Source organism: Taeniopygia guttata, chromosome 9 (assembly GCF_048771995.1).
Source record: "Taeniopygia guttata chromosome 9, bTaeGut7.mat, whole genome shotgun sequence".
Classification (NCBI taxonomy): Eukaryota; Metazoa; Chordata; class Aves; order Passeriformes; family Estrildidae; genus Taeniopygia; species Taeniopygia guttata.
Genome location: NC_133034.1, coordinates 18,120,847 through 18,146,720, shown reverse-complemented (window position 1 = coordinate 18,146,720; position 25,874 = coordinate 18,120,847). Strand labels below are relative to the sequence as shown.

The 25,874-nt window shown below is 41.6% G+C and overlaps 1 protein-coding gene across 10 annotated transcripts in view; it reads right to left on the bottom strand.

Moving 5' to 3' along the window:
• The window catches only part of MCF2L2 (MCF.2 cell line derived transforming sequence-like 2), a 156,499-nt gene that overhangs the window by 93,895 nt on the left and 36,730 nt on the right, over nt 1–25,874 (bottom strand). For 5 of the 10 annotated variants that reach the window (XM_012575704.5, XM_012575702.5, XM_030280652.4 and 2 more), the window contains exons 2-7: nt 25,351–25,434; nt 15,775–15,889; nt 10,669–10,759; nt 9,354–9,473; nt 3,953–4,069; nt 630–779 (exon numbers count right to left, since the gene is read on the bottom strand). In XM_012575704.5, coding sequence (XP_012431158.3) covers nt 630–779; nt 3,953–4,069; nt 9,354–9,473; nt 10,669–10,759; nt 15,775–15,889; nt 25,351–25,434 — 677 coding nt within the window. Of the gene's footprint in view, nt 1–629; nt 780–3,952; nt 4,070–9,353; nt 9,474–10,668; nt 10,760–10,885; nt 11,048–15,774; nt 15,890–25,350; nt 25,435–25,602; nt 25,854–25,874 lie in introns of those variants that run through there. The other 5 variants (XM_012575703.5, XM_030280651.4, XM_072933324.1 and 2 more) reach the window with 4 other exon arrangements.

Here is a 25,874-nt window from a genome sequence, read left to right as displayed (position 1 = left end):
AGCCATAGTACCTCAGCTATAAGAAGTCATCCACAGAATTGTCTTCCCAGCATGGAGCAATAAAAAAGACAAAGAGGCTCAAACATTAACTTGTCAGATGACAAATTCCCACATCACTACACAGTTCTTCCATAAAAATTGTTCTTGTGCTAATATAGCTTAAGTAGTATTTTTAATCCTGTGTTTAATGTATTTGCTGACAGCAGTAATATTTACTTCTGATCCTTACTCTGCAAAGCTAAACTAGTCCCAAATTTTTTTTTATTTTTTACAAAACAACAGTCATCATCTAGTTAGATCATTCTGTCTATTCCTGACTATCCTCACAGATGTTCTCTGTTTCTGCTCCAATGTAAGTCCATCCTTTATGATGAACTCTTCATCAGGAGCCCATGCTATTCCAGATGTGATCCCATTACTCCCTCTCACACAGTGGAAGTGACACTTCCCCATTCTACCATTCCTGAAGCATAAAATGTCCTTTTCCACAGCTGAATCAAATTGACCTCCTGAACACAGGTGTCTGTCCTCCTCAGTGGTTTCCAGACAATGGCCAGTGATGGCAGAAAATTTTGTTAGACCAGAGCTCATCTATTGCACTGCTGGAGCCATCGTGGGGCAACAATCACCTTCAGCTTGCTGTGGTGGTCGGTGTGTGAGGAGAGAAGCTCCTCTGTGCACTGCACATCGTTGGGAAGTTCAGTCTCTGCTAAGTCTGTTCCAAAGGTCTGTAGCATCTGTGCTGTTGTTTTTACTGTCATTGCAAAGTTTTCAATGGCCTGGAAAAGCAAAAGCATAAAGTCACAGGTTGGTTATTTACCCTTAGCCCTTTAACAACACTTTGTGCTTCAGGCACACCGTGCTGCAAGTATTACAGCCTTAAAGCTGGTCACATTGCCTTTTTTTGGGTGATGTGCTTAAAGTTACAAATTAAACCGTGTGTCACAAATGACCTTTTCACAGGTCTGCACGTATTGTCACTTTGGTGAGCCAACGGGGAACTCCCAGAGCTCAGCAGACATAATGAAACCACAGAGGACATCAGCTTCAAAGCCAAGCTTGGAACTTCAGATCCTCTGCCCATGCTTGCTGGGAAATTCTGTCATGTTTAAAATTTTAATGAAGGCTTTATTTAAGTTTAGAACACTACTAAAACATATAGGGCAAAGCCTTTATATTTATACAGCCATTGTTCACTCAGCAGTAATCTGTCTTCCCCTGATTTTTGAATATGTGCATCTCCATCTTGCCTATCTGTACAAGGTGCATTCTAGTCACTTCCTCCCATCTGTCCATGCTAGCACCCAAATACAGGAACAAGTAACTACAAATACAGTTAAAATGCATTAATTCATGGGAACATCACAGTTTGTTTATGACTTGGGTGCACCAACACAAAGCTTGTCAGAAATCTGTGGTTTTAATGCAGAATGAGGAAGTGAGGGAGGCTAAAAAAAAAAAAACAATGCCACCTTCTCAGTGCAGAATATAATGTTCACACCTGTGACATGTGATTAAAACCTTTATATATAGTAGCAAGTAACTGCATGGGATGTTTTTCTATAATCATGCCCAAGTTTGGGGGTGGCTGTGTTGTTCTGTATAGCTCTTTATTCTTTGTACTTTTTGATCTAATCCCCCACAGGTTTGAGTCAGTCAACAAGCACTAGGGATGCTCTTACACACAATCAAACACTATGTAGTAGTTGCACAGTGCATTCATTTCTCCAGCAATGATGGGAATTCATTGTTTGCAACCATGACAGATGAAATTATGCTGTCAGCTCAGTGAAAAACAAGCTGGAGGTAGATCATCATTCAAAAGGCATAGAGAGAAATTAGCCCACATTTGTGATCTCAAATATACCCCCATGAAGGAATGCTAGCAGAGTTCACAGCCTTCTTCCCTCTTCCCCCATAAATTCATGTCTGCTTTCGACACAAGCAGTACAGACCCACACATGCTCTATCTTAGTGCTCTGCAGCTGTATGCTGCTGTTCTCAGCACTGAAACTACTGGATTAGAGCTGGCTGAAATGTCACACTTCTGACTGCAACACAGACATGGCCATCCATGACCAAAGGCCATTTACTGAAAGCCAAAAATGCACTCTGTGGGCAAGAAAGTCCATAGGCTCCTGGCAGCCAAGAGAGGAGCGCAGCAACAGTGAACAATGCGAGGAGGCTGCTGTGTCACTGCCATTTAGCCAGAGTTTAAAGCTTTTTCAGAAGAAAAGCTCTGGCAGGACAAGATATGAGAACACTGAGAGAAGCAGCAAAGGGCATGAAGATTGTAGCTCAGGAAGACTGGAAGTCAGATTGTTTCAAGGTGCAATGGAAGATGACACTTCCCTAATGACAATTAATGACCTTTTATCCAGCAGATATTCCTTGGCTGACTGCACCATGAACTTGTCAGTGTTTCACTCAATAGCATGTTTGCCCCCACTCTCTCCTGTGTATATGAGCAATAAATTGTTTCATGTACCTAAGTTACATCTGTGGATTGGCTTTTTTCCAGTCTCTGTGCTTGGTAAAAATTTTTCTAAAAAATTTAACTAACATCTCTGGGGATTGCATAGCCCTACTCCTCTAAATTCTTAGCTCATTTTGTTTGTGTATTTTACCAAAATATGTATTATTGGTTTGTGTAAACCGCTACTATTAATAAATAATACCACCTTTCTTGTACCTCTTTTTATCCCCCTTCATATTTTCAAATCTTTTGCTGTTTGAAAGCTCTTACAGATGATTCATTTTTTCACACTCCCCCTTCCTGCAAGGACAGTTTCATATTTTTGATACTTTTGACACATGCGCTTATTCACTCATCTCAACCCTAACCTCATTTATAACACAGTTATGAATGTAGAAAATCAATGTTAGACATAGTTCAGATTCTATGTTTTAGAAGCCTGAAATATTTGGTGGTTCTCAAGGAAACTAAAATTTAATTTCATAAGGACAGCAAAGCACAAAAAAAGTATAGCAAGAAAATTACAAAAGTGATTTGATGTAAATTACCTCAGAAAAGCTCTTTTAGGAGTTAGCTGTACCCTGCCCATCAGCAACAACAGACTCAAACCCAGTGCTGCTCAGAACTTTACAAAATATTGAGGCTCACATTGGATGTGGGCTCTAATATATCAATCTTACAAGTAGGCCCACAAAGAGAGATGCAAACATTGTATAAACTCTCTGTGAAATTAATTACTTTTCCAGGATTGTGACCCAGCTTAGCCCATTTTGCTTAGGAAGAATGAAACTATATTTTGTCTACTAATGTGCCAGAGTTTGGAGTCTGTTTTTTGTGAACTGTCATCTAACCTGGGCACCAGAATGAATTGTTTACATTGTTTTGAAGCAGACACTGAAATGCATTAACCATCCCAAAAAAGGAACAACCAAACCTGTACAAGTTTCCTCAATAGAATAAAAAAGTCTTTCTGCCTTCCTCCTAACAACTGTTCTTCAATTAACCAAAATAAGACTCAGCTGGAGTGCTTGTATAGGATAGAAATGAAAAATATAACATAGTGCCCTAAATATTTTTATTCTCGTAAAAGCATGGACATAACCATTAAAGTGAGAATTTTGACCTTACTTTTGACCTTTGTAAAGTCAGCAAAGTGCTACAGCCTATTTTCAATTGCAGCTGAAGGCCTATGAATACCATCAATTATTTAAAAGGCAAGAGAAGCCATTGCTGAGTAAGAATACCACGACACTGTTAGGCCCGGGGCCAGGTACACAGTGAGATACAATTACTGCTTCCATTACAAACTTTTGGGGAGTTTGGCTTTCTCTGTTTGAGTCATGGATTTGCTCTTTCCCTGAGTCCCTAGCAGAATCCATAGGCTGTAATGCAACTGAAAAGTGCCTGTTTAATGGTTGCTCTGCATTTGTCCCTGGGACAGTTGTGGTGCAGGTGTGTGAGAAGAGCAGCACTCACTGTTCGGTGATGGATCCACTGGCTGTGGCCGTACTCCAGGGTTCCCCCCAGCTCCCGGGTCAGCTGGCTCTTGTCAATGTAGCCATGCAGATCAGAGACAGAATTTAGCATGATGATCTGAAATGAATCCAAACACACTGCACTGAGAGAAATAACGAGCCTTTCAATCATTGTTCTAAGATCTGGGTTTGCCTGAACATAGATGACCACTGCAATTCCACCAGAGGCCATCAGTTCTCATTTTGCATTTTCTCATGCCATGGACACAGTTTATTTTTCCTAGATTTTGCCTTCTCAGTGTGTACATGGACATTCTTGAACTAACCTTGGTTTGACATCATTTTCGTCCTTGCTGGGCTGACTCATTTCACATGTGCATCAAGAGCACAAGTATGGTATTGATAATGTTCACACAAACTTCTATGACATAATTTATTCTCTACATAACATTTATTTACAGAGAAATGGAGGCACAGGCAAGTTAAACAGCTTCTTCTACACCAACCACTTGATCCAGGGAAGTGACCATTGAGAATAAGATTTTTCTTTCCATTTTCTGATTTTTTTTGGCACTGTATGTTCACTGAATTCACTGGCATTTTTCCATTTAAAATCATAGTGTAAGAGAAAATAGAAATACCCTAGATCAATTCTTTTGCTTTAGAATCTCCTTACCACTAGACTTGCTCGAAGAAAGCCAAACAAGGTTTCAGTTCAGCTTCAGATAAGGAGCACTAACTTTTGGCAACCAAGTGGTAAATTTGTCAACACAAGTGGTTACACAAGTAGCACTCATTTATTGTTGCTCCAACAGCTAGAAGATATGCCATGATTTCAGCAACAGGAGAATAAAAAGTTGAGCACAGATAACTAAGAATTTTAAATAAATAAATGTCAGAAATATGTCAAATGGGTTACTTGAGCCAATATAAAGAAAGCTTATGTGGCTCTGCATGTCAGCAGGCTCCAAGGGAGCATGGAAGTACAGTGACAAACACTGTGGACAGTGAGATGAGTGCAGATGTATGGAGACAAGAGGATGCATATTCTAGGCTAAGAGTGCTCTAAGAAAAGCCTCGAGAACAAACCTGAACAAGTTTTTAGCTGATCTTTGTTACAGAATCTTTCTAGAATAGTACAGGATGGCACAAACCTCAGCCCTTTAGTCCAACTTTTTTCTCAAAGCTGTATCAGCTGTGAGATCAAACCAGGTTGCTCAGGTCTTTATCCACCTAAGACTTAAAAGCATCCAAGGATTGAGACTGTACAACCTCTTTGGGCAACCTGCTCTGCTGCCTGACTTTGTAGTGAGAAAGTTTTCTCTTATGTCAAGTCAGAGCTGCCTTTGTTTCACTTTATGTCAGTTATTTCTTATCCTACCACCACACACAAGCTGGCTGCAGTGCCCAGTAACCTGGAGGGACTGGAAAGCTGCTGCTATGTTGTATTAACCCTCCTAAGCCTTTCCTTCTCCATGTTAGACAAGCACAGTTCCCTCAGCATCTTCTTACAGAACACATGCTCCAAGTCCTGACCTTCTTGGCTCTCCAAGATTACTCCAGATTAATATTTTTCTTGTACTGGGGGAACCAAAACTCAGGGTGCTCTCAATGTGAATTAATTAGAACCAAGTAAAGGGGAAGGAGTGATCAACCTGTTGGCTTTGCTCCTGTTAATGCAGGATGCTGATGGCTTCCTTTGCTGCCAGGCCACACTCTGGCTCATGTACAGCTTGCTGTCTACCAAGCTTCCAGCTCCTTTTCTGCAGAGATGCTCACCAGATAGTCAGGCTACAGTGTTTTCAACAACACAACTGTTGTGTTGTTGGAAGGGAAGAACATGACTTCTTTCTTGAGTAAAAAAATCCTTCTGGAAAGAAACTCTTTCCCAGTTGCAGGACTTTTCTTTGCCCCTATGGTATATATAAAATAATATGCTGATCAGCCTGTTCCTTGAGTTTTTGTTCCAGTGGCCCTGTCTTGGAATATACGATCTGCTCCTCCTGGTTTAGTGTCATCTGCACACTTGATGACAGTGCAGCCTGTTGCCTCTTCCATGTCACTGATGAAGACGTCAAACAGGGCAGGTTCCAGCAGATATCACTCATTACAACACTCCACTTGTTGCCCACTTCCAGGCAGAGTATGACCCATTACCATTACCCTCCTAACCTATCATGAAACTGATTTTTAAAACCACATGTAGTTGTCCATCCATCCAGACTGTAACCTGACTTGCATACAAGAAGATAATGGAGGATGCATTTGGCCCCAAGGACCCATAAAGGCTGAAAATTCTCAAGAAAATACTCTGTCCCTTTTCACTTCCAGCAGTTCATCTTCTCCTTGACCCCTGTCTTTAAACACAGAAACAAGGAGATCTTGTTGGTGAAGAAACTGTGGCAAAGAAAGGTATCTCAGCCAAAGTTAAAGGAAAAACTGTTCCCTGAATGTGTTATGAAACAGTGTTCCGTTATGATCAAAGCCAGAAAGCTCAAAAAGCTGCATCATCTTGAAAAGGCCTCACACTGGAACATAAAGTCTATGCACTTATTCTGAATTGGAAATCACATTTGAAAAAGTGAATCTTAACTGCTTTGTAGCTTTTCACCATCAGAGATGTTGCTGATGAGTTGGAACTTTTCTGGTACTTCAAACCTCACTGAAACCACAGAGGTACACTGTCAAGCAGTTTTCTTTTAGGAAGAATTTTATGTTTGCTTTAACTTGGTACGCTCAGCATGAGCCACAAAACAAATCTATTAATGTTGCCAGCTATGTTGGTACCCAACAGGGTGTGGGTCTTCACCATGCAGGCATTCCTGCAGGAGAAAGCCTATGAGCAATCCAGCATCTAAAAAACAGTCTAAGAGAGCATTAGCATCTCCCATGCCACTTGCCAGACAGGAGACAGCCACAGTCAGTCAGCTGGAGAGTGCAAAGGAGCAGCAGTTTAGAAGAGAAGGGTCAGTGTGGAACATGCTGCTGTGGGGGGGCTGCTTCTGGATAGGTTAGGCTGCTAAAAAGAAGTCACAGCCTACAAGGCTCAAGGAAGTACTTGCTATGGACAGATTGTTCAGATTTTTATGGATGTTCTGAAGATGCTTTAATTCACTTCCTATGATGGGAGGTTCCTTGGGTGCATCTCTGGGTGTTTCTTTTGAATTCACAGATTTTAATCTCAGATGAACCCTGCTGTATTTCCTATATTTCTGTCTTGATCATGGCTAATGGCATCTACTCAAATCACTATCCCAGTAGAAATTTACCTGATGAGATTTTATTACCCACATTTGTATGCCAATGTGATATGAATCCTGTATTTCCTTTTTGTGTCTGGTTGGTTATTTCAGCCTTTATTTCCATCTCCTGTTTGATCTTCCAGTTTCTACTCATTCCCATATTGATTTAACCCAGAAAATATATTTTACTGAGCATATTTGCAGTCTGATAGCTCAAATAAACTATTAAACAAATGTTGCCTTAACAAACACACACCATATTCTTGGAGCTCCCTTTGAATGCTCATGTCTTGGTCCTGACTCACTTACAGTTGTGACAGGAAATGCCACTCATCCACAGGCCAGTTATGACATGAATGTTGTTATAAGGCCAAACACACAACATGAAAAAACAACCTGCACAAATTAAAAGATCATGGTGATATTGAAGATAGGTACTGATCCCTAATTCCTTGAGTAAGGACATCTCCAATGGGACAAGAACTCTGTGATCCTGTTCTCCTGCGGGGCATTTAGGATGCTGTTTTCAAGGAGGACAAACAGGCGTTGTTCTCAGTAACTTCCCTGCCCTGAAACTGGGGTATGCAAGGACATGCCCAGATGGTATTTTTAGGATGGGCTGGAACACAGGAGAAAAACCTCTCCAGAGGGCATGACAGATCCCAGGAACTTGGAACACCTGCAGTACAACCCCGAGTAACTTAGAACAGCATCAGATCTATGTGGGTAGCCTGTCTATAAATCTGACAGGCTGTCTGCAGATATCTGAGCAGAAGGGAGCAAGACTGTCATGCTCTTAGTTTTTGTAAAGCTGCTCTCTAAGAGCTTTGTGGACACACACAGTATGGCTCAAAATATTCAAGACAACCCCAAACTAAATTGATATCTTGATTTTCCTACCTGTAAGAAAGATAAGTTAGCTTTTCATAGTTAATGCAGTGCTTGACCCATGCCTAGAACTAACCTCCCTTCCAACGTCAATTCCTTCCAAGTTTTGAAAATGCAACTCTGGTGTCAAATAAATTGCTAAAAGCATAGGAAATGCTGAATTGTTGGAAAATGCCGGTCTTAGATGAAGTTACTGGGCTGCAGGCACTGGTACAATGGTTGCTATAGCAACAGATTGTGGCATATTAAATATAGGTACATCTATTTTTAAAAGTACTATAAAATATTTTGGTTTGTATGCAAACATAATTTTTTCATCAATTTTGCCCTTTGCCAGAAAGCCCCCTTACCAAATGACGGTAAATGTTACATTTTAACCAAAGTAACCAAATGCCTATTCATGGTTCCTTTCCTGTATGCACTGTAATAAATAGCTGCTGTCTCTCACTTCAGGAGAAGCAGAAAGTGTTTTTAACACCTGAACTTCAAACCTGAGTTTCAACAGAGCTAGAATTTGTTGGAGGAGAGCCATAAGTATTTTGCAAAACAACATAAACCCAAAAGCAAAATCCAAAACAGTCATCTGAAATCCCTCCAGTAAAGTCACTGTGGAACATAATATGAGTCTGATCTAGGATGAAATATCATCAATAATCATAATTCAAATTTATAAAACTTAAAAGTTTTTGACACCACATGCAAACATGCAGCTAAAAACAACTAAAAGACCCCTCAGAGAATATTCTCAAACTCTTTCAGGGTTGATAACCCTGTTCATATCACAGTCTTGTCAACCTACAGCATATGCCAAGTGCATATAAAAATAAGTAAATCACAAACTCTGAATCTTGAGGGCATGAGAATCATAAAAGACATCCAGAATAAGCAATGTTACAGGGACAGTCAGTGCTGCCATGGATAACCCATGAAACAGTGCAGAATTCAGCCCTAGGCTTCCACTGCTCTGTCGTCCTGAATACTTATGTTTGTCATTGGAGTGGGATCTTCCTCTGCCTACAGAAAGAGAACATCTCCACTAGTTAAAATGCCAGTATTTAAAAATGGAGCCACATTTTATAGCTAGACTGACACAGGAACATATCCACTAAATACTATGAACTACCCACTGCTAAATAACTCGCTGGCATCACCACACAGACCCAGATGAAACGCCCCAGGTGGCACTTGCAATCCTGGGTTATGGGAAATTGCTGACAGCCCAGAACTGAAATGGAGAAAAGAAAATGCATGGACAAAAAACTGCATGCTTACCGGTACCTTCATTTTAAAGTCATCTCGATAGAGTTTAATGCCAATGTCAGCGATTGCCCTTTGGATAAAGCGGGAGGGTCTCAGGACAAACACCAGCTGCAGGTTTCCTGGAAATGCTCCCTGCAAGAAATATAGAATTCTTAGAAGGCACATTTCTACCTTACAGGGGAATTTTCAGCCAAGTGTTTCCTCACCAGTAGGGCGAAGTAGGTAAGACTCATTGCACCAGCTGGTCCATTCAGCATGTGCTCATTGTCACTATTTCCAAATCCAGCAGGAAGACTGACCCATGGATTTTACTGCCCAGCCACATGTTTTTTCGTAATATAGATTTATCACAGAGCTCCAAAGTTCCTGACAAATGCCCTTCTCCTCCAGACCCTAATCCCACCAATCCCATTTGCACCGCCACGCCAGAATTTTTCCCATTTTTCAGGCTGCAGCCACTAGAGGGCAAAGCTGGCTGCCCACGTTGGACTGGCGAGGGAAGCTGACTGCACAGATGGATTCCCCAGGCTGACCTACGTATTCACTCCGCAAAGGGTTTTGAATCTTTTTAACCTCACATATTTTTACACACAGGCAGGCACTCAACATGTTCATCAGATATGGCCCTGCCTGCAACACCCAGCCTACATCTCTCACACTTCTCTGAGCTCATCAAGCATAAAAAAGGACAATTTCTTGAAGAGAGCAGCAAAAAAGCCTGAGAATGAAGAATATTTCTGTCTAAATACCTTGAAAGAATTTAAAGTCGCCTTTGTCATCCCACCATCTTACATCTCTGTGTGTAAGTGCTTGGTCCTATCACAGTAAATGTTCCTAAGAGAGGTATAAAACGAGCTGCTTTTTTTAGCACTGAAAATCAGTGCCCAGCTCTGATTTTTGCAAATGAGATATAATAATATATTAAGAGTTTCTGACAGAGATCCTCTACTACTATTTGTGTGCAAACACAAATCCCTTGGGATCTATTTCTTTCATAAGCAGGCCATGTCATCCCTTCTCTGGGGACAGAAGGGGTACCTCTTAATACTCCTCTAGGAACCAACTTCAAATTACTAAAATATATATTGCAGTCAACCCAGAAAGTAAGGAATTTGTCCTAATTCAGCAGTAAACAAGATTATGTAATTTGTCTCTTCAGCTTCCTCCCTCTCTTATTTAACACTTACTAACTGCAGGGCCAGGGAGATTCTGCATCCACAGCCAGAAAACAGGAGCTTAAAATGAGCAGAGGAGGCTGTATCGTGTGCTGAAGGTTCAGCAGACAATTTTAATTTCTAGAAGATAAATAACAAAAGCAAGCACTTACTGCTATTCGTGTCAGGGATGCCTTGACTGCACTCCATTTGTCCCGTCGTCTGTCTATGATGATGATGAATCCGATGCTGGCAGCCTCCAGACTGCAAAACAGATGAAATAGGTGTGCTGGGTTACAGGGAGACACTCCTGTTCCAAGGCAGAGAACTGCAGCAAAGCACAGCCTCCGTCACACCACGCTCGCAGCCCATTATGAAAACACAACGTACAGTGGAAAGAATGAATATTTGGCAGAAACGCACATGAAAAGGAAAGCCAGCAAAATTTCTCTTTCCAGCATAAGGCTAGCAGCTTACATAAAACATGAATATTTTATCTACTCAATCCCTCAGCTGCTGTGCTACTCTGCTGCCAGTCTAGGTGACATGAATAGTTCAGGATCACAAATTACACTGTGCTCCTTTGAAGACAAAACCCCCAGAATTTTTTTTTTTTCTGAAAAATTAAACACCCCCCTACAGTCTTCATTCTCCAAGTATGCTGACACCTGACAGGGCACTGAGCTCCAGGGCATCAGTATCCCCTGACTTGTGTACACAAAGCCCCAGGAATTCTGGTAGGCAAAGCAGAAAATGAAGAGTTCTATTTTGCCAATCACAAGCTTGTTCTGGGGTTACAAGTCATTCAAAACTATCCTTTTCAACATATTGGCTAGAACAACAGTTCCTGTTCCTTCTCAGTTCTTTTCAAGGAGGATCGAGGAAGCAGTGATTTGGTGCTCCATTCCACCTATGTAGACCTTATGAATACCCCATCCTCTCTTTCCCTCTCAAAAATCCTACTCTGGAGCCAGGTTTCAGTGGGATTGCTCTTCTCTCTGCCTTCCAAGAGCACTCAACACTGGAGAAGCTAAGAAGTACACACTGAGTGTCCAGAACCTTCACTAAAGCAGAATAGCTCAGTCATCTCAGAAAAACCAGAGGCAGGCAAGAAGAGTATAAATGTCATAATCAGAGGACATACTGCAATCAAACATATCATCACAGCTTAAGGAAAATAAATTGTTTAAAATATCTCCTTGATCCCTTGTCCACCATCCATAAAAGGACCAACTCAGGAACACTGTTTCCATGGGTCATTTTATCCAAACTCATGTCAATAATCTACTGAAGACTATCAACACAGTAACAACTCTGAGCTCTTGCTAGAGCTCTGCAGGATCAAAAACTGAAAGCCAAAGTATTGTGCAAAACTGAGATGCCACGAGAATGCTCCTAGTAGTTCATACTGATAACAGGAAAAACTCACTGATTTTTCCAAATCAGTATTTTTACAACATTCCTCTAGGGATTACAAAATTCAATGACAATACATGACCTTTCCTCTTTAGTAGTGCAACATGCAACTCTCTGCAAAGGACAGAAAAGGTGTTTGCAGCAGTGCCTCTTAAGCACAGGGAAGATAATCTGTTTTATCTGTTATAAATACACAAATGTATACATAACCTTCAGTAGTCTTAGATATAAACAAACACATACATATCCTTCAGTAGCTCACCAAATATTCCACAGAATAAAATTCTTTGATAATGTTCAAATAAAGGCAACAAAGATATTGTGTGTATTGCATATTGTTAAAGAAAGGGTGAGAAACTAAATACAAAAGTCTCAACCCGGGTCCTTCACGTTCAAATGATGTTCAGCATAGCATCAGTTGTAGTCACTGAGATAAGCCAATGGTACTTGTATGTTTGCTTTTTGATGTGGAGGGTTTTTTTGTTGTTGTTTTGCTTGCTTGTGGGGTTGTTTGTTGTTGTTGGGGGAGTTTTGTGGATTTTTTTTTTTCTTTTTGGCTAGGTAGGACAGACCGAAGTCCTAAATTTAACCAGGGAAACAGAGAGAGTGTCAGCAAGTGATCCTATTTCAACCAGCATGCTGAAAGGCCATGCCAAGGTCTGAATGTCATTTGGCACCAAGGGCTGGATGCAGGCACACAGCCACAGGAAGAGGCCTGGCTGAGATGGCAGCATCAGCACAAGTGGGTGCACAGCTGAGAACCCCCGCTCCAGTCTGCATCCAGAGAAAGTTTGTTTAAGAACAAACACACACACACACATTCTATCAATGTTTTCTCAGTGTCAGTACTGTAATATCTCTACCCTCATTATGAAAATGCATTGGCGTTTCTCTAGTTCTCTGGAAAGGAGGGTTTGAAGACAATCCTGAAGAGCAGATAAACATCAGGCTTACCTCCAAAATAAATTCTGGCACATTTGCCTAGATCTACAGATGTCTGGCAGAAAGGTTCTCTTTCCCTGAATGAAATATCTGCAATCAGCAGAGCTCTTACATTCTCAGCTCTTTATTCAAGTTAGCCCTTGAACACTGACTTGAGATGTTGAATTTCCTGACCTCTTTTGGAAGGAGAGTAGGACACCTCTTTATCAAAGTACTTAATTCCTGTCAAGCTAAAGAGAAAAGAATTCTGGCCATGGAATAAAGCAAGTAAAAAAGGGCTTTCTGGAGCTGTCTAGTGCGTTCACAGAGGTATGCATGTACATACACCATGTTACTTAGTGTCTGTGGATGTGTTTGTATGCAGACTCCTTTGATGGAGCACTCTCATGAGCAGGTGTTGAACCACAGGGAAAATGAATCAGGTTACAAAAGTCTCACTGGGCTGATCTTCAATCCTATCATATGTTTTGTCAGATGAGCATATAAGATTAATCATTCCAGAGGGACTCAGAAAGTTACTAACACTAAGTGAAGTTATCTGCAATCACAGAGCTTATCTCCACAACTAGCATGAACCTTATGGTACAGGATATACAAAATCAGACATTATAAAAGACAGATATTCTCTCTACATTTGCCTGGAAAATGATGCTGATTTTTCTGGTTCACTAAGCTCTGAAGACGAAAGTATTTTCTATGATAAATAGGATTAACAGCTTTTCAAACTATACCTCATCTCACCTGATTCATGGCCATACCCTTTGTAATTCCAGAAGAGTTAGAGACAGTTCTCTGTTATTAGTCACTTTGTTGGATACCTTCACATCCTTCTGGAGAATTAAAGTAAAAGTTGGACTACTAGCAATGAAACTACACACACAGGAATACTGTTATATTACACACAGCACTATCTAGTACAGCAGTGCTGGCAAAATTAACAATGCACACCCTTTACTGCTTGCTGATGTATATGGCAGAAACATTGTGTGCAAGGACCAGCCAACTGCAGATTGACAGAGCTCTTCTGTACCCAAACAGGTCCACTACTTAGGCCTCATTGAGTTTGAAATCTATATAATTATGTCATGAATCACACAAAGCTTGCTGCTCAGGTTCTTCTTCTAAATTAACATCTTTCTTCCTCACTATTTACAGATAGTGGAAAGTTTCATATAGTGACTCAAGAAATGCAGGCAATCTTTCTAAAAATACTGCAATAAAGACTAGAAAATTTCCTGGAAAATTCACATCCCTTCAGCGTGGTCTATGATCAAACCTAAGAGCCAAATCAATGTGCTGGTATGCAGAAAATGTACCTTGAAACTCCAGCTAGTCACTGACCTTGAACAGGTCATTTAGAGCAAACTGAACAGTCACTCACTCAACACAAGTTTTTGTAGAGTGAGATACTACCCACACTTATCTCATCATCTGTAAAATAGGTATATCACAGCTCTCCTGACTTACAAATTTTTGAACCTCAATTCTTCATTCTTTGCACATGGCTCTGGGAATCCTCAGGAGAAGAGAAAACACAGAACAGAAACTGAGTCAAAGCAAAAGTCCATCTAGCTCAACACCCTGACTCCACTGTTGGTAGATAGTGGCTACTGAGACAAAAGCAGCAGGAAAATGAGAAGGACAATATTTCTTTTGGTATATTCTTCCAGGTCCCAGCATTAAGGAAAAAATTAATTTCTTCAGCCTGGGTTTGTGTTTGAGCCATTGTGTCCAGTTGCCATTTTCATGAATTTAGCTAATTTCTTTTGAATGCATTTGTGCTTTTGGGTTTCACACAAGCTGAAGAAGCTCAAAGGGTTTCTGTCTGCCATGTTGACAATGTAACATGCTGGTTCCCTGACAAAATCACTGGGAATCATCTCCCTGTATAGCAAGTACAAAGAACTGAAAAACTAGTTTTGTGCTTTTCTCAGCCACTGCTGCTGTTGTATATAACCTGGGGCTGGTCACCCTCCCAGTCCTGAAGGAGTAAAGAAACACTCAGAGCAGAGTTTCCCCTGGTGGAGCAAAAGTCCCACAGAGCAGAGTGAAACAATGAAGCTGTTAAGTTCACAATGTGTGGTTTCTCTCAGCTTGCTTTGACAACTCCTTGGTAATAACTTTGTCAGATACATGTAGCTGGAGCTATAAAACTTCCCACTCAAACTTAAAGGAGGCACATTTTCTGCTATGATCTTCTAAGCACCTTTTTGCAGAAGACCACAGAAAGTGATAAATCATTGTTGTGCTTCTCACTAGTACAAACAGCCATGGTCAAGAGACAGGAACAGGGGACTGAAAAAATATTCAGCTCTCTTAGATAAGCAACAAGTAATTCAGCATTCATGCCTTAGCACATTTCCTCAGAGGAGGAGAAGTCCTTTTGTTTCACTATCCTTATAAAGTTGCAGGCAAAAAGCAAGGAAAACATCCTGGCTGTGGAGCAATCTCCAAAGAAATGAAGTACCTGAAAGCACATGGTACTTGCTAGAATCCTGTCAGTGGGGAAACCTCACTTGCTTTCTCAGCAAAGGGAAAGCTGCATAGAAAGGTGCACTCAGAGAAAAAGCAGTCATGGGGCCTATGTAAGTATGGCTCCTTCTGAAGCAGCCCTTCCCTTACTGCATCCAGTGCCCCTGAGGCTTTTCACAAACAGCCCCTCTTAGCTCCCTTTGATCTGCCATCTTTGCTGCTGCTCTTCAGATCTATTCCTCTTCCAATTCAGTTCAACCTGCCTTGTGTGAAGCTTTCTTTTCCATGAAAATGACACAATTCCTAGGGCCTCCAGTAGATAGGGAAATTTCATAATGACTGGAGAATGCAGAGGCACTGGTATGTCCTGGTAGCACCACTAAAATCAGTAAGCCACTGGGGAAGCAAAACTCTCTAGGAAATCAACAGAAATTTGTGCTTAGTCTCACCTGGGAATGCTGGTTAGATAAGTGACCACGTTCAGAAAATCATCATCAGGTATCTCACTGAATCCTGCAAATTCTGGAAAAGTTATGATGGGTGCACCATCCTTCCCTCTTCCTCCTGCAAAAGACGAATCATAAAGTTTAGAAGGTGATTTTATGATTTTGGACAGACTGGTCAGTAGTCAAGTGGGAAAGACTGGCATATTTCTCCTTGTAAAGCACCCACATCCAGTAATCATCATCAGCTCCCATCTGATACAACTCACTGTAGTTTCATTACCTCTGTTTACTCCAGATGAGAGTCTAGCCTTTGGGATTCTCAGATTTTTCATTAATCTTCTACACAATTTTGATTAAGTGCTTTTTTTTGCTACTTTTCATTTCCAAAAAATTTCTTGTGATAATATTACAATATTTCCTTATGTATAGGCATAGGACTCTCCAATTCCTTCTAGACATCAAATGAAATTAAGTAACAGAACACACAAGCTTTGAAGACACACATATAGCCCAAAATACAAGCTTGGGACCAATCCAGGTTTAGGTCTCACCTTAAGAATACTCAAATGCATGGAGGAATTTTGCTTACAATGCTTATTTGCATCAAACCTCTATTAAACAGGACAGGAAATTACAAAACTCATAAGCAATAAAGTTAAGAAAGTCCCTTTCTGAGGGATTCCCTGATCCAAATTCAGGTAGAGCTACAGAAAGCATGGAGCCAAGCTCCTTGGAAGCAAGCAGCCTTTACAGTTCTCCTGACCCAGTGCTCAGCCCTAAGAGCTGCTGTAGCCCACAGCACAAACCCTGTTTACTTGTAGCACCATTCCTAACTTGGTTCCACTAATAAATCTGGGCATTGCTCCAACCACACAGAAGTTACCACATAGAGGGGTTTTCTCACCAGCTTGGGCTCAAAGCTGAGAGCAGACTGAGGAGGCAGCAGCACATAAAGCAGCATGATGAAACAAAATTTTGTTACAGGTACCTTATTGTTTAGTTCTCCTTAAACAGGGTATTAAGGAAATGCTTTTCCCTGAGTCTTTCTCCTTTCTGTACAATCTTTATGTAAACCTATTTTTTGTACCAGCTGAGGAATTCTCTAACAATCCAATACTGAGTGTAGTTCTGCTGTAGACAGAGTTTTCTGAGTCATTCATCACACACAGAGGACTCTTGTCCAAGGGACAGCCAGATTCTGGGCTTCTTTGTAGTAAAGAGGAAGCTGTGAGGCAGTAAATTACCTTCCTCAGGAAAATATCCAATAAAGTATCCCATTAGGAGCATGAGAGTGGGGAAAAAACCAAAAAAGCAAAAAAAAACCCACCAAAACAAAAAACAAAACAAAACAAAAAAAACCACCCCACCACATTCTCATTCCTTGAAAGCACCCTCTAAATCCCCATAAATAATCCCTGTTTCCAGGCTGCTCCTATCCACTGTTGCCTTTCCCTGTTGATAATCACAGCTTATGCCACAAACCAGTTTCTCCTGTTCTGTTGGTGGTCATTGCTAGGAGGTGCTCCAGTAATTCCTGGCTGTTTCTCTGTAGAGTGGACAGTCCCTTGCTAGTCCTGATCCTGCCTCTGCCCTATCCTCACAACCTCAGCTGGATTATTTAAAATCCCTTCTGTGCTGTCTGGCCATGGAGAGCTGGAATGATGCAAAATACAATATTTGCACAAGGTAAAACTCAGAGCTCTAGAAAACAGGAATTTTGAACAAGGAAACCCTTTCTCTTCTTGACATCTGGTGCCATGGTATCAGCACACTACCTTTAGCCCCTCTTTTCCTTCCTGAAGGTTGATTGTTGCTTTGGTTACACCTGAAAATGACTCAGTTGTGTGAGACCATTCACTAAACTCACCTTGCTAGGGAGAAAACAGGCCTACAGAGACTCAAAAGTCTCTCAGCCAAGAGGGAAAGCAAGAAAGCCATTATTCACACTGCACTGAATTGGATTTCAAATGCTGAGCAGATCCACATTGACCTCCCCACTGGCCTTAGGGTGATGCCAAATGCTGATGCATGGCAGCTGCATCTCCAGCTGCACTGTCTGCAGTCAGCACTGATGTAGAATATTCTGTCTTGTACATTTAGTCAGGCTTTCCCCAGACTGCTGCACTCTAGACCAGGAGCTCCAGCCAGCAGTACCCAGTTAGGCTTGTTTGTTACAGATTCTCAGTGACATCTCCTGGACACAAACAGTAACAGCCAGGAAAATTTAATACCAAATTTGTCCGCTGTCTCTGTGCAGAGCTCAGTGTGTGCCAAGATATTTCATACTTGGTATCTTGTGAACATTCACAGGATTTTGGGCACGAAACTAAACCATTCACATATTTGAAATATGTGAGTATACCTTAAATGAGGGAGATGTAGTAACTTGGAATATTTTGGTTTCAAGCAGCAATATTTGCCACTGGAGGATAAGGTAGAGATTCCCCTGAATCCCCTTCTTTAACCTCTGATTGTTTAGTTGCAGTTATACTTAAGATTTGATCAAACTAGAAGTCTCAAATGGTTCTTCTAATGCTTCTGCTGATGAGGATCTCTTTGTGTCCCTTTTATTTCATCTCCTGCATCTCCATTCACACATGTGCTCTTCTTCCCCTTGTCTCTTCCCTGAGCTGGATGAGGCAGGCTGAGATGTATGTGGGTGTGTGTGTTTGTCATGGAATCTTCTCCTATAAAAAGCCATCCAAAGAATTAATGTAAGCAGACTGAACATTGACTTCTTCCTTTCACCACTGGCAAAAAATCTAGGGCACTTAGGAGCAGTCTCAGACTGAACATTCGACTAAGAGTCAGCAGCTCCTGCCTCTGACTAACCACAGGCCCTTAACAGCTCCTGATCTCCATCTCATTCTCCAATGTGAAGGCAACACTTCCTGCTGCAAGCACACCAGAACCCTCAGATGACTCAGCAGAGATGTATTTCAGACAGAGAAATAAAGAAGGAAATCTGCAGTTCCTGCCACACCAGGAAATTAGGGGGAAGTTTGAGGGAATTTGGTCTTCAGAAATTGTTAAGTGCTATGATGAGAAGAGAGCAGAAATGTCTGAAGTGTTGAGTGATAAGAAATACCACAAATATGTTACAAATTAGTTTTTCCTGCCCACATCTGAACTTAAAGCAGTAGTTGTGTTACAAAGGAAAATGATCCATATCCATTTGGATAAGGGATATAAGGGAATCTCCTTAAATACCAAGGGTGTCTGTAAAACTCTCTTTAGTATAAGTGAGCCATTCCATACATCTAAATGTTAATGCCATTTTTTTCCCTGACACTAATCCAAGAATTGCTGCAGTATGCAAATTTCTGCAGAATGTGAATTGACAAGCTGCAGCCCTTTTTTTCCTTGGCCATCAACCTTACTTTCTAGGGAGTTGCCTCAAGATTTCTTCCAGTTCTTGAAATACTTTAGCTAGATATTACTCAATGTCTTGAAAGGGCAGAGAGCACAAACTAAAAGCCAGTAAGGAGAGTCTTCTGTCAGCATCATGGCCATAAGGATTGAGTAATGGAATTTGGCCCCAAGAACCCTCTGTATACCATCCTTGTGCTTGCTGGGACTGTGCATAATCCCTACACTCCTGGGCATCACTTGTGAGAAGAGTCCAGACAGGGACAGAAGAAGCTCCAGCAGCTCCACAGGAGACAGAAGTGCTAAAGAGAGTGAGCCAATGAGCCCAGTAGAGGTGAGAGGGTTTACCTTAGAGCTGCCAGAAGGACTCTGCTATTCAGCAGCGTCTGTGCAGCTGGGCAAGGAACCCAAGGACTGCCAGGAGCAAATGCACTCTTGAGGCATTAACTGAGCCAAGGAGCTCCAAGGGAGAAGCAAGCAATACCTTGAGTTTAGTGCAGTCAGAAGCAAAAGCAAAGACACTCTGGAAAACAGGCATCAGCACCATAGCTGTGCTTGGTGGTGTCTCCATGCAATGCACTGGTCTCTGCCTCTCTGATTTGCAGCTCTTCCAGGCACCATTAGATGCCACCCTGCAGCACTCTCCAAGCAGCACAGCCACCCCAGCACCTCCTGGCAGCTCCAAATGCTGGTGCCCAGCCAGGGAATCTGCAGCTGGTGGCAGTGGCTGTGCCAAGCAGCAGCCAGGAAAGCTGCAGGTCCAGGCAGCAGCAGGGAAGGTTCCGGCTGTCCTGCAGCTGAGGCTCTCTCCTGGGGCTCTCCTCTCACCTTAGGGCAGCCAGGCTATCCCACAGACAGCCTCTGTAGCTGGGTCACTGCTCCTCAGCCACAGCCCAGGCTGCTCCATCATAAGTAGCCACAGAATCTTTCCTGCAGAGGAAACCAAATCAGATTTTTGTCTCCTATACAGACCTGAGCTCAACAAGTTGGAGCACAACTGAAGCAAACCACAACAGGATTTAGAAGAGCAGAGGGCTGAACTGCCTGGTGAAAGGCAAGATTTCCAAGGAAAATATTACTTGACCTTCTGCCTGGTTTGCAGAATGTGAATGACAGCACCTCATTCCTCCTTTTCCTGGGCACACTCCTTAATTTGTTCAGCTTTTCCTCTTCACTTGTGGCCCAAGGGCAAAGGGAAAGGAAGAACCTGGGTGACAGGTCAGAAGTCAGAGTGAATGTGGAAGGTTAAGAAATTTGGAAGAGATGGCACACAAACTGTATCAAGGTTGTACAAGGTACCCCTGATAATGGGACCTTCACTCACTCTTGTGTGTGCCAGTCCCCAGAGTCCCAGGACACAGAGCAGCATTCAGAGCTGCTCCTGTTAGACAGACTTTTCAGCAGCCAATGCAGCCTGGATAGCTGCTGCAGTGAAGATGGGGCCAGAATTCAACCGTGGAAACAAAACAGTTGAAGTATTTAGGGAAGGAATATATCTCGGGGAGAAAAGGTTATGGCAGCTGAGAAAATTTAATTTTGCTTTGCAGTGTAAAGGGTGTGATTGACAAATGAGGTGTGAGTGCTGAATTCCGAGAGCTCTCAGAGCTGAAGCTGTATGTTGGTATGACTGATGTAAAAGCAGAAAGCAATCACAACTGCAGGCCAAGGTCCTTAACACAATAAGGATCTTAGAAAATTTCCCACTCCTCAGTTCTAGCTCTCCCATGCTTCCCACCTAGGCACAAAAAATATCCATGGTTGAGACAATCAGGGGCTACACTGAAGTCCTATTCTATAGCCAGCAGCTCTTTTAACTAGAGATCACCAAATATGCTAACTCCCTTGGGAAATAAAACCAAAACAAATGAAAAGCACCAGCCCAACAAAGGCGCTATAGTCAGGACAAGTTCCAAAAGTTAGTCTGCAAGTTTCCAGAGCTCACCTCCCCAGCCTGCCACAGACACTAACTCATCAGTTAGTATTGGAAAGTGTTCTCTCAAATGCTGCTGACACGTGCAGGCTTAGCTGCTTGGGCCTGCCCACATGCAGAGAGCTCCCTGAGCCATCACAGCTCAACCCTGACTACGGTTCATCTCCTGGGTCAGACAGCCAAAAAGTCTAATGATATCTTGGCTGAAGTTTCACAGCTTTGGTCAGGTCTTACTTTTTCCAAGCTCAGTTTTTTTTGTTTTCCATGTTGATTAAGGGTTGTGAGTGATCAATTTCTCATTAAATCATGTTCCTGGGTCTCAATTTTTATAAAATATCCAAACTGTCCTTTTGGCAAGGTCAGGCCAGGTTTTCCAAAAGGCTCACTTTAAACAGGAAGCAGATGGCCAAATACCCTCCAGGCTTTGCAAATTAAATAAACTGGCTTCTGAGTCAGTTACCATTTTCAGATACACTCTCCCATACACTGAAGTCTGTTAACAGGAGCAGAACACAAAGAAAATGATTCTCTCTGCTAATACACTTCGTGACAGTTTGTCTAATAAAGTCGTGATTTAGCAACATGATCTATTATTGCTGCAAATGGCAGATCGGGCTCTTTGACAGAGTAATTACAGATAAGAGCAGGTTGTGAAGCTGAAGATAAAAAGGTGTTGTGGGGAAGAAATGGTAGAAGTTCCAAGAGCATATTGGTACAGCAGGACAGAAAAAGTATTTTACTAGTGGTTCTTTATTCTTGAGTAAAAACTGGTGTGTTAGAATAACCAGGCTTTCAGTACTACCCAGCTTTGTGACCTAGTTCCCTTAACAGCTACAGGAAACACACAAACCTAGCTGAGCACTCCTGTGTTGTCACAGCTGTAGTCCCATAATTGAGAGTTTGGTTTTCAAGGAAAGGAAAAAGGCAGTGGTGGTATCAAAGCTAGAATTTAACCACAAGAACCAGTACTCCTACCAGATCTCGCAAGCTTAGCAGGGCTAAATTAGCACATGGGAAAAGAGATGAGCAAAGTAAAATTACATGATAAAGGACATTGCCACATTACACTGCAGCCTTTTCCATGACCTCAGTGGACCAGGGAAGGCTTTGGAGAGTTTCCCTGTCCTTAGCATGGAGTAAGGTCTTGATTAGTCTGGAAGGTGGAGGACCAGGACAAACAGGAGGCTGTTAGTAGGTAATATGTACATTATAACTAGATTCTGACACAATAAAACACCAAGTCATTAGACTTGTTATGTAATTCCTACCATCTGCTCCGAGACCACAAGACAGTCAGATCCTCTCAAGAAGTTTGCACACAGCAATAGTGGAGAGAAGTGTTTCTAATGAGTCATGTCCAGAGAAAACAAAGAGCCCTTGATTCAATCATTTTCCTCTTTCTTTTCTGCATTACTGCAAGGAAACTTTGTGAGTTCACTACATCTGCCTCAGGTGCCAGCTGTTACTAAAAAGGTGGCCAAAGAAAGACAAAGTTTACAACAGTCAACCACTGACTTCCATTATCACTGGACAAATGCATTTGGGGTCCACAGGATAAGCAGGAGACCTTGACAAAGCCAGAGGCTGGTGGAGTAACACAAACCAGACTCAGCGCTACAGCTCTGGGCTCTGCAGAGGCTTGGAAGAGGTGACTGGCTGCACTCTGGGGGCTGCAGCCTCCAGACTGAAAGAAATAACCCCATCTAGTATAAATCAGTGTATACCACTGTTAGGAAGTTGCTCAGAGAAACATAATTTATGTCCATAACGCTCTACAAGAACACTGGAATTGCCTTTTGCTGCCCAAGATGGTGACACCAAAGAATAGAAGGGTTTTTTCTTTTTTTTTCCAGACAGTGGCTACTGAGCTGCAACATTTCAATATGGAAAACCAGGAAACAGGCTAAGTACCAAATTTTCAGCCACCATGTAGGCAAGCACTGAAGCACCAAAATATTTGTGGTTGCTCGTACCTAATGAAAAGCAGCTAACAGCATGCTTTGAGGAAAAGCTACAGAGCCATCTGGAAAAAAAATCTAAATCAAATGAGATCATTTATGTGTGAATTACTTTAATAAGTGAAATAAGACAGAAGAATGCCCAGTTTTATTTTCATTGCATGAAAATAACCAATCTTTTTCTAAAGGAGAGAGAAAGTTACATTATTTAGAGAAATGCATTTTTTGAAAAGCATAGTAATGTCTGACTTGCACCTAAAGTTCTCTTTGCGAGAGGCAATAGAGGGAGAGTAAGGAAAATTCCAAAATTCCTGCTATGTTTCACCTATGACTCACCAGTGGTCACCAACAGAATAAGATACTAGGTCAAAGGAGCTTCTAAGCCTTCCTTATCTTCTTCACATGCAACCATGGGGATTCTGGAGTGGAGGCACCCAGGTTTCCAAATTTAGCTGTAAACTTCAGACTAAAGTCAACTTTGAAACTATGAACTACAGTGCTCTGTTCTATAGTAGGATACTATTTCTGGACCATACTGAGGAGATTTTAGATAAGCCTGAAAATTCTTAAAATGTGATTTGTTATTTAGGTAGATGGGGGCATGAAAGACATCTCACTCTCCTTCGGTATTTGTTGTTAGTACTTCTATGCTGATGAATTTGCAGATTCCTAACAAACAAGCCCCTCAGCCTTGCCTTCTATGAAGAGCTATTTTTCAAGTCTTTAAGCAGCTCACATTTAAACAGCCTTATTTAAACACCTTTCTCATCACTTCCAAGAATAAAAGAATAAGATAAATGTGAAAAGTTGAATTTGCTAAAATAGCAGGTGAGAATACAGGCCCTGCTGAAATTATGAGTCCATAAAAAAATATGAAAATTCTTTTTTTATGTCTATCCTTGACATTTTTATTCCATGTTTAATGTTCTAGCTGGAACTGGAAATGGGTTTTTCCTTCCTGTTTAGTAAACCACTTTCCATAAATTGCTCATTACATGCTGTATTCAGCTTTTGCTATTGGTCCCAAATGTTGCAAGGTAATGGGGTTCAAAAATAGCAATCCTCCACATTTTACTGTGTAGGCAATTGCATATGAGGCACTCAATTCTCAACAATTCCTACTTACCCTGCAGTGAGCACAACAAGGGGATGAAAAGGGTTTGAGCAGTTCAATGCAGTTACAGACCCTGTCCTGCCCAGAGGGTTGTGTTCATTAGGAATTCTAGGAAAGTGGGACCCTGAGATGCTTTACTGCAGAGGAGAAGGCAGTTGGTTCCACCTCTGCTCAGTCAATGCCCTCTGCCTAATGCAAACCCTCTAGTTATTGAGCTTAGAAAACTTCCACAAGATTCCTACCTGCAAGCCTCCAAAGTCAAGTTTTAATGCTCAGAGCTTCATAAAGAATTCTGTGTAAACTAGATTTGGATTTCTTTTGGCAACTTGGAATGCATTTTAAATTGCAAAGACACTGCAAGGACTGGGCCTGCTGAGCTGACCATTTCCAGAGCTGGGCTGGTGCACTTTCTGCACTCTATACCCAGTGTTCCTCTCCACTAAGAGGGATAAGCTTTTCAAGAGGACCTTCTTATATTTTCATTATATTAGCATTTTGTGCAAAATCATGAAACTTCACTGTTTCTATGGGGAAGATAAGAAAATTCTGAATTTTCTTATTTGCAGAACAGACAGAAATAGAGACAAAAGGAGTTGCCAGAGGCCATGTAGTCAACAGCAGAGACTGTTTTAGGATCCAGATAAGATTTTATCATCTACAGTATCCAAAATAATGTAATAAATAATTTGCCAAAATTTCAGTATCAGCTCCTTCTTTGGGGAAGGAACTGCGTCACTTTGTGTGATTGCAAACTTCAGGCAAACAAAGGACTATGTAATAATCATATCTTTTAAAGATTAGAACCTTACGCTTTAGCAATGAATCATTTCTAAAACAAAGGCAAATGAGGAAGAAGGGGGAGGTAATGAATAGATCCCTGATAGACCAAAATCTTTTCCCACAAACAAGATACTTGGACATTGTGCAAAGATATGTAGTGAAAGTTTTGTTTAATTTCTTGCTCTCTATATATGTTCCTCCCAGCCCATTGTGGAGATTATGGAAAATTAACTTGCCTTAAAAAAGAAAGTACAGCAGCTTGGCACTTATCCATACACTGTGAATATCTGATTGCAGCAGCACTTCCCAGGAGCAATATGAAAATACTACTGCAACTACTGTACAGAGCTGAAGGGTGACAGTCAGCATGACACATTCCAGTATGTCTCCAAGAGAATCACAGAGTGTCATTACCAGCAACTTCTTACCTGACAAGATTGCAAATTGCCTGTGCAGCTGCTCTATTATATCCACTGCCACCAGCGGCCGTATCTCCTGCTGCATGATTTCATCTGTGCAAGGGAAAACAGAAATCTTCCGTGAGTTCATAAAGCCTCAATGACAATTTATTCCTCCTTTAACAACCCAGCAAAACAAAGGTGACACTCAAAGTAAAGAGCCTAGCCAGACTATTGCCTGAGCTATTATATTACAATTGTGGTAAAGATTATGGTACTTACGGAATCTCTTCTTCAGCCTATTTACTTCATCTATTGCCTTGTGATTTCAGAGAGGGCTTTTCATAAACCTGCTCCAGTGGATCTGCCAGAGCTTGCCACAGGTTTGTTCAAGCTGACAGCCTGCTCCTTACCACTTCAGGTTCCATATTAAGTCACTGCATTTGGCTTCCCACTACAGCAGGTTTTCAGTCTTTGAAAGAGTGAAGTCTACTCCACATACATGGCCCTGTTCCACCCTGAGCTCCCCGAACTCTGCTGGAGGACTTTGTGTA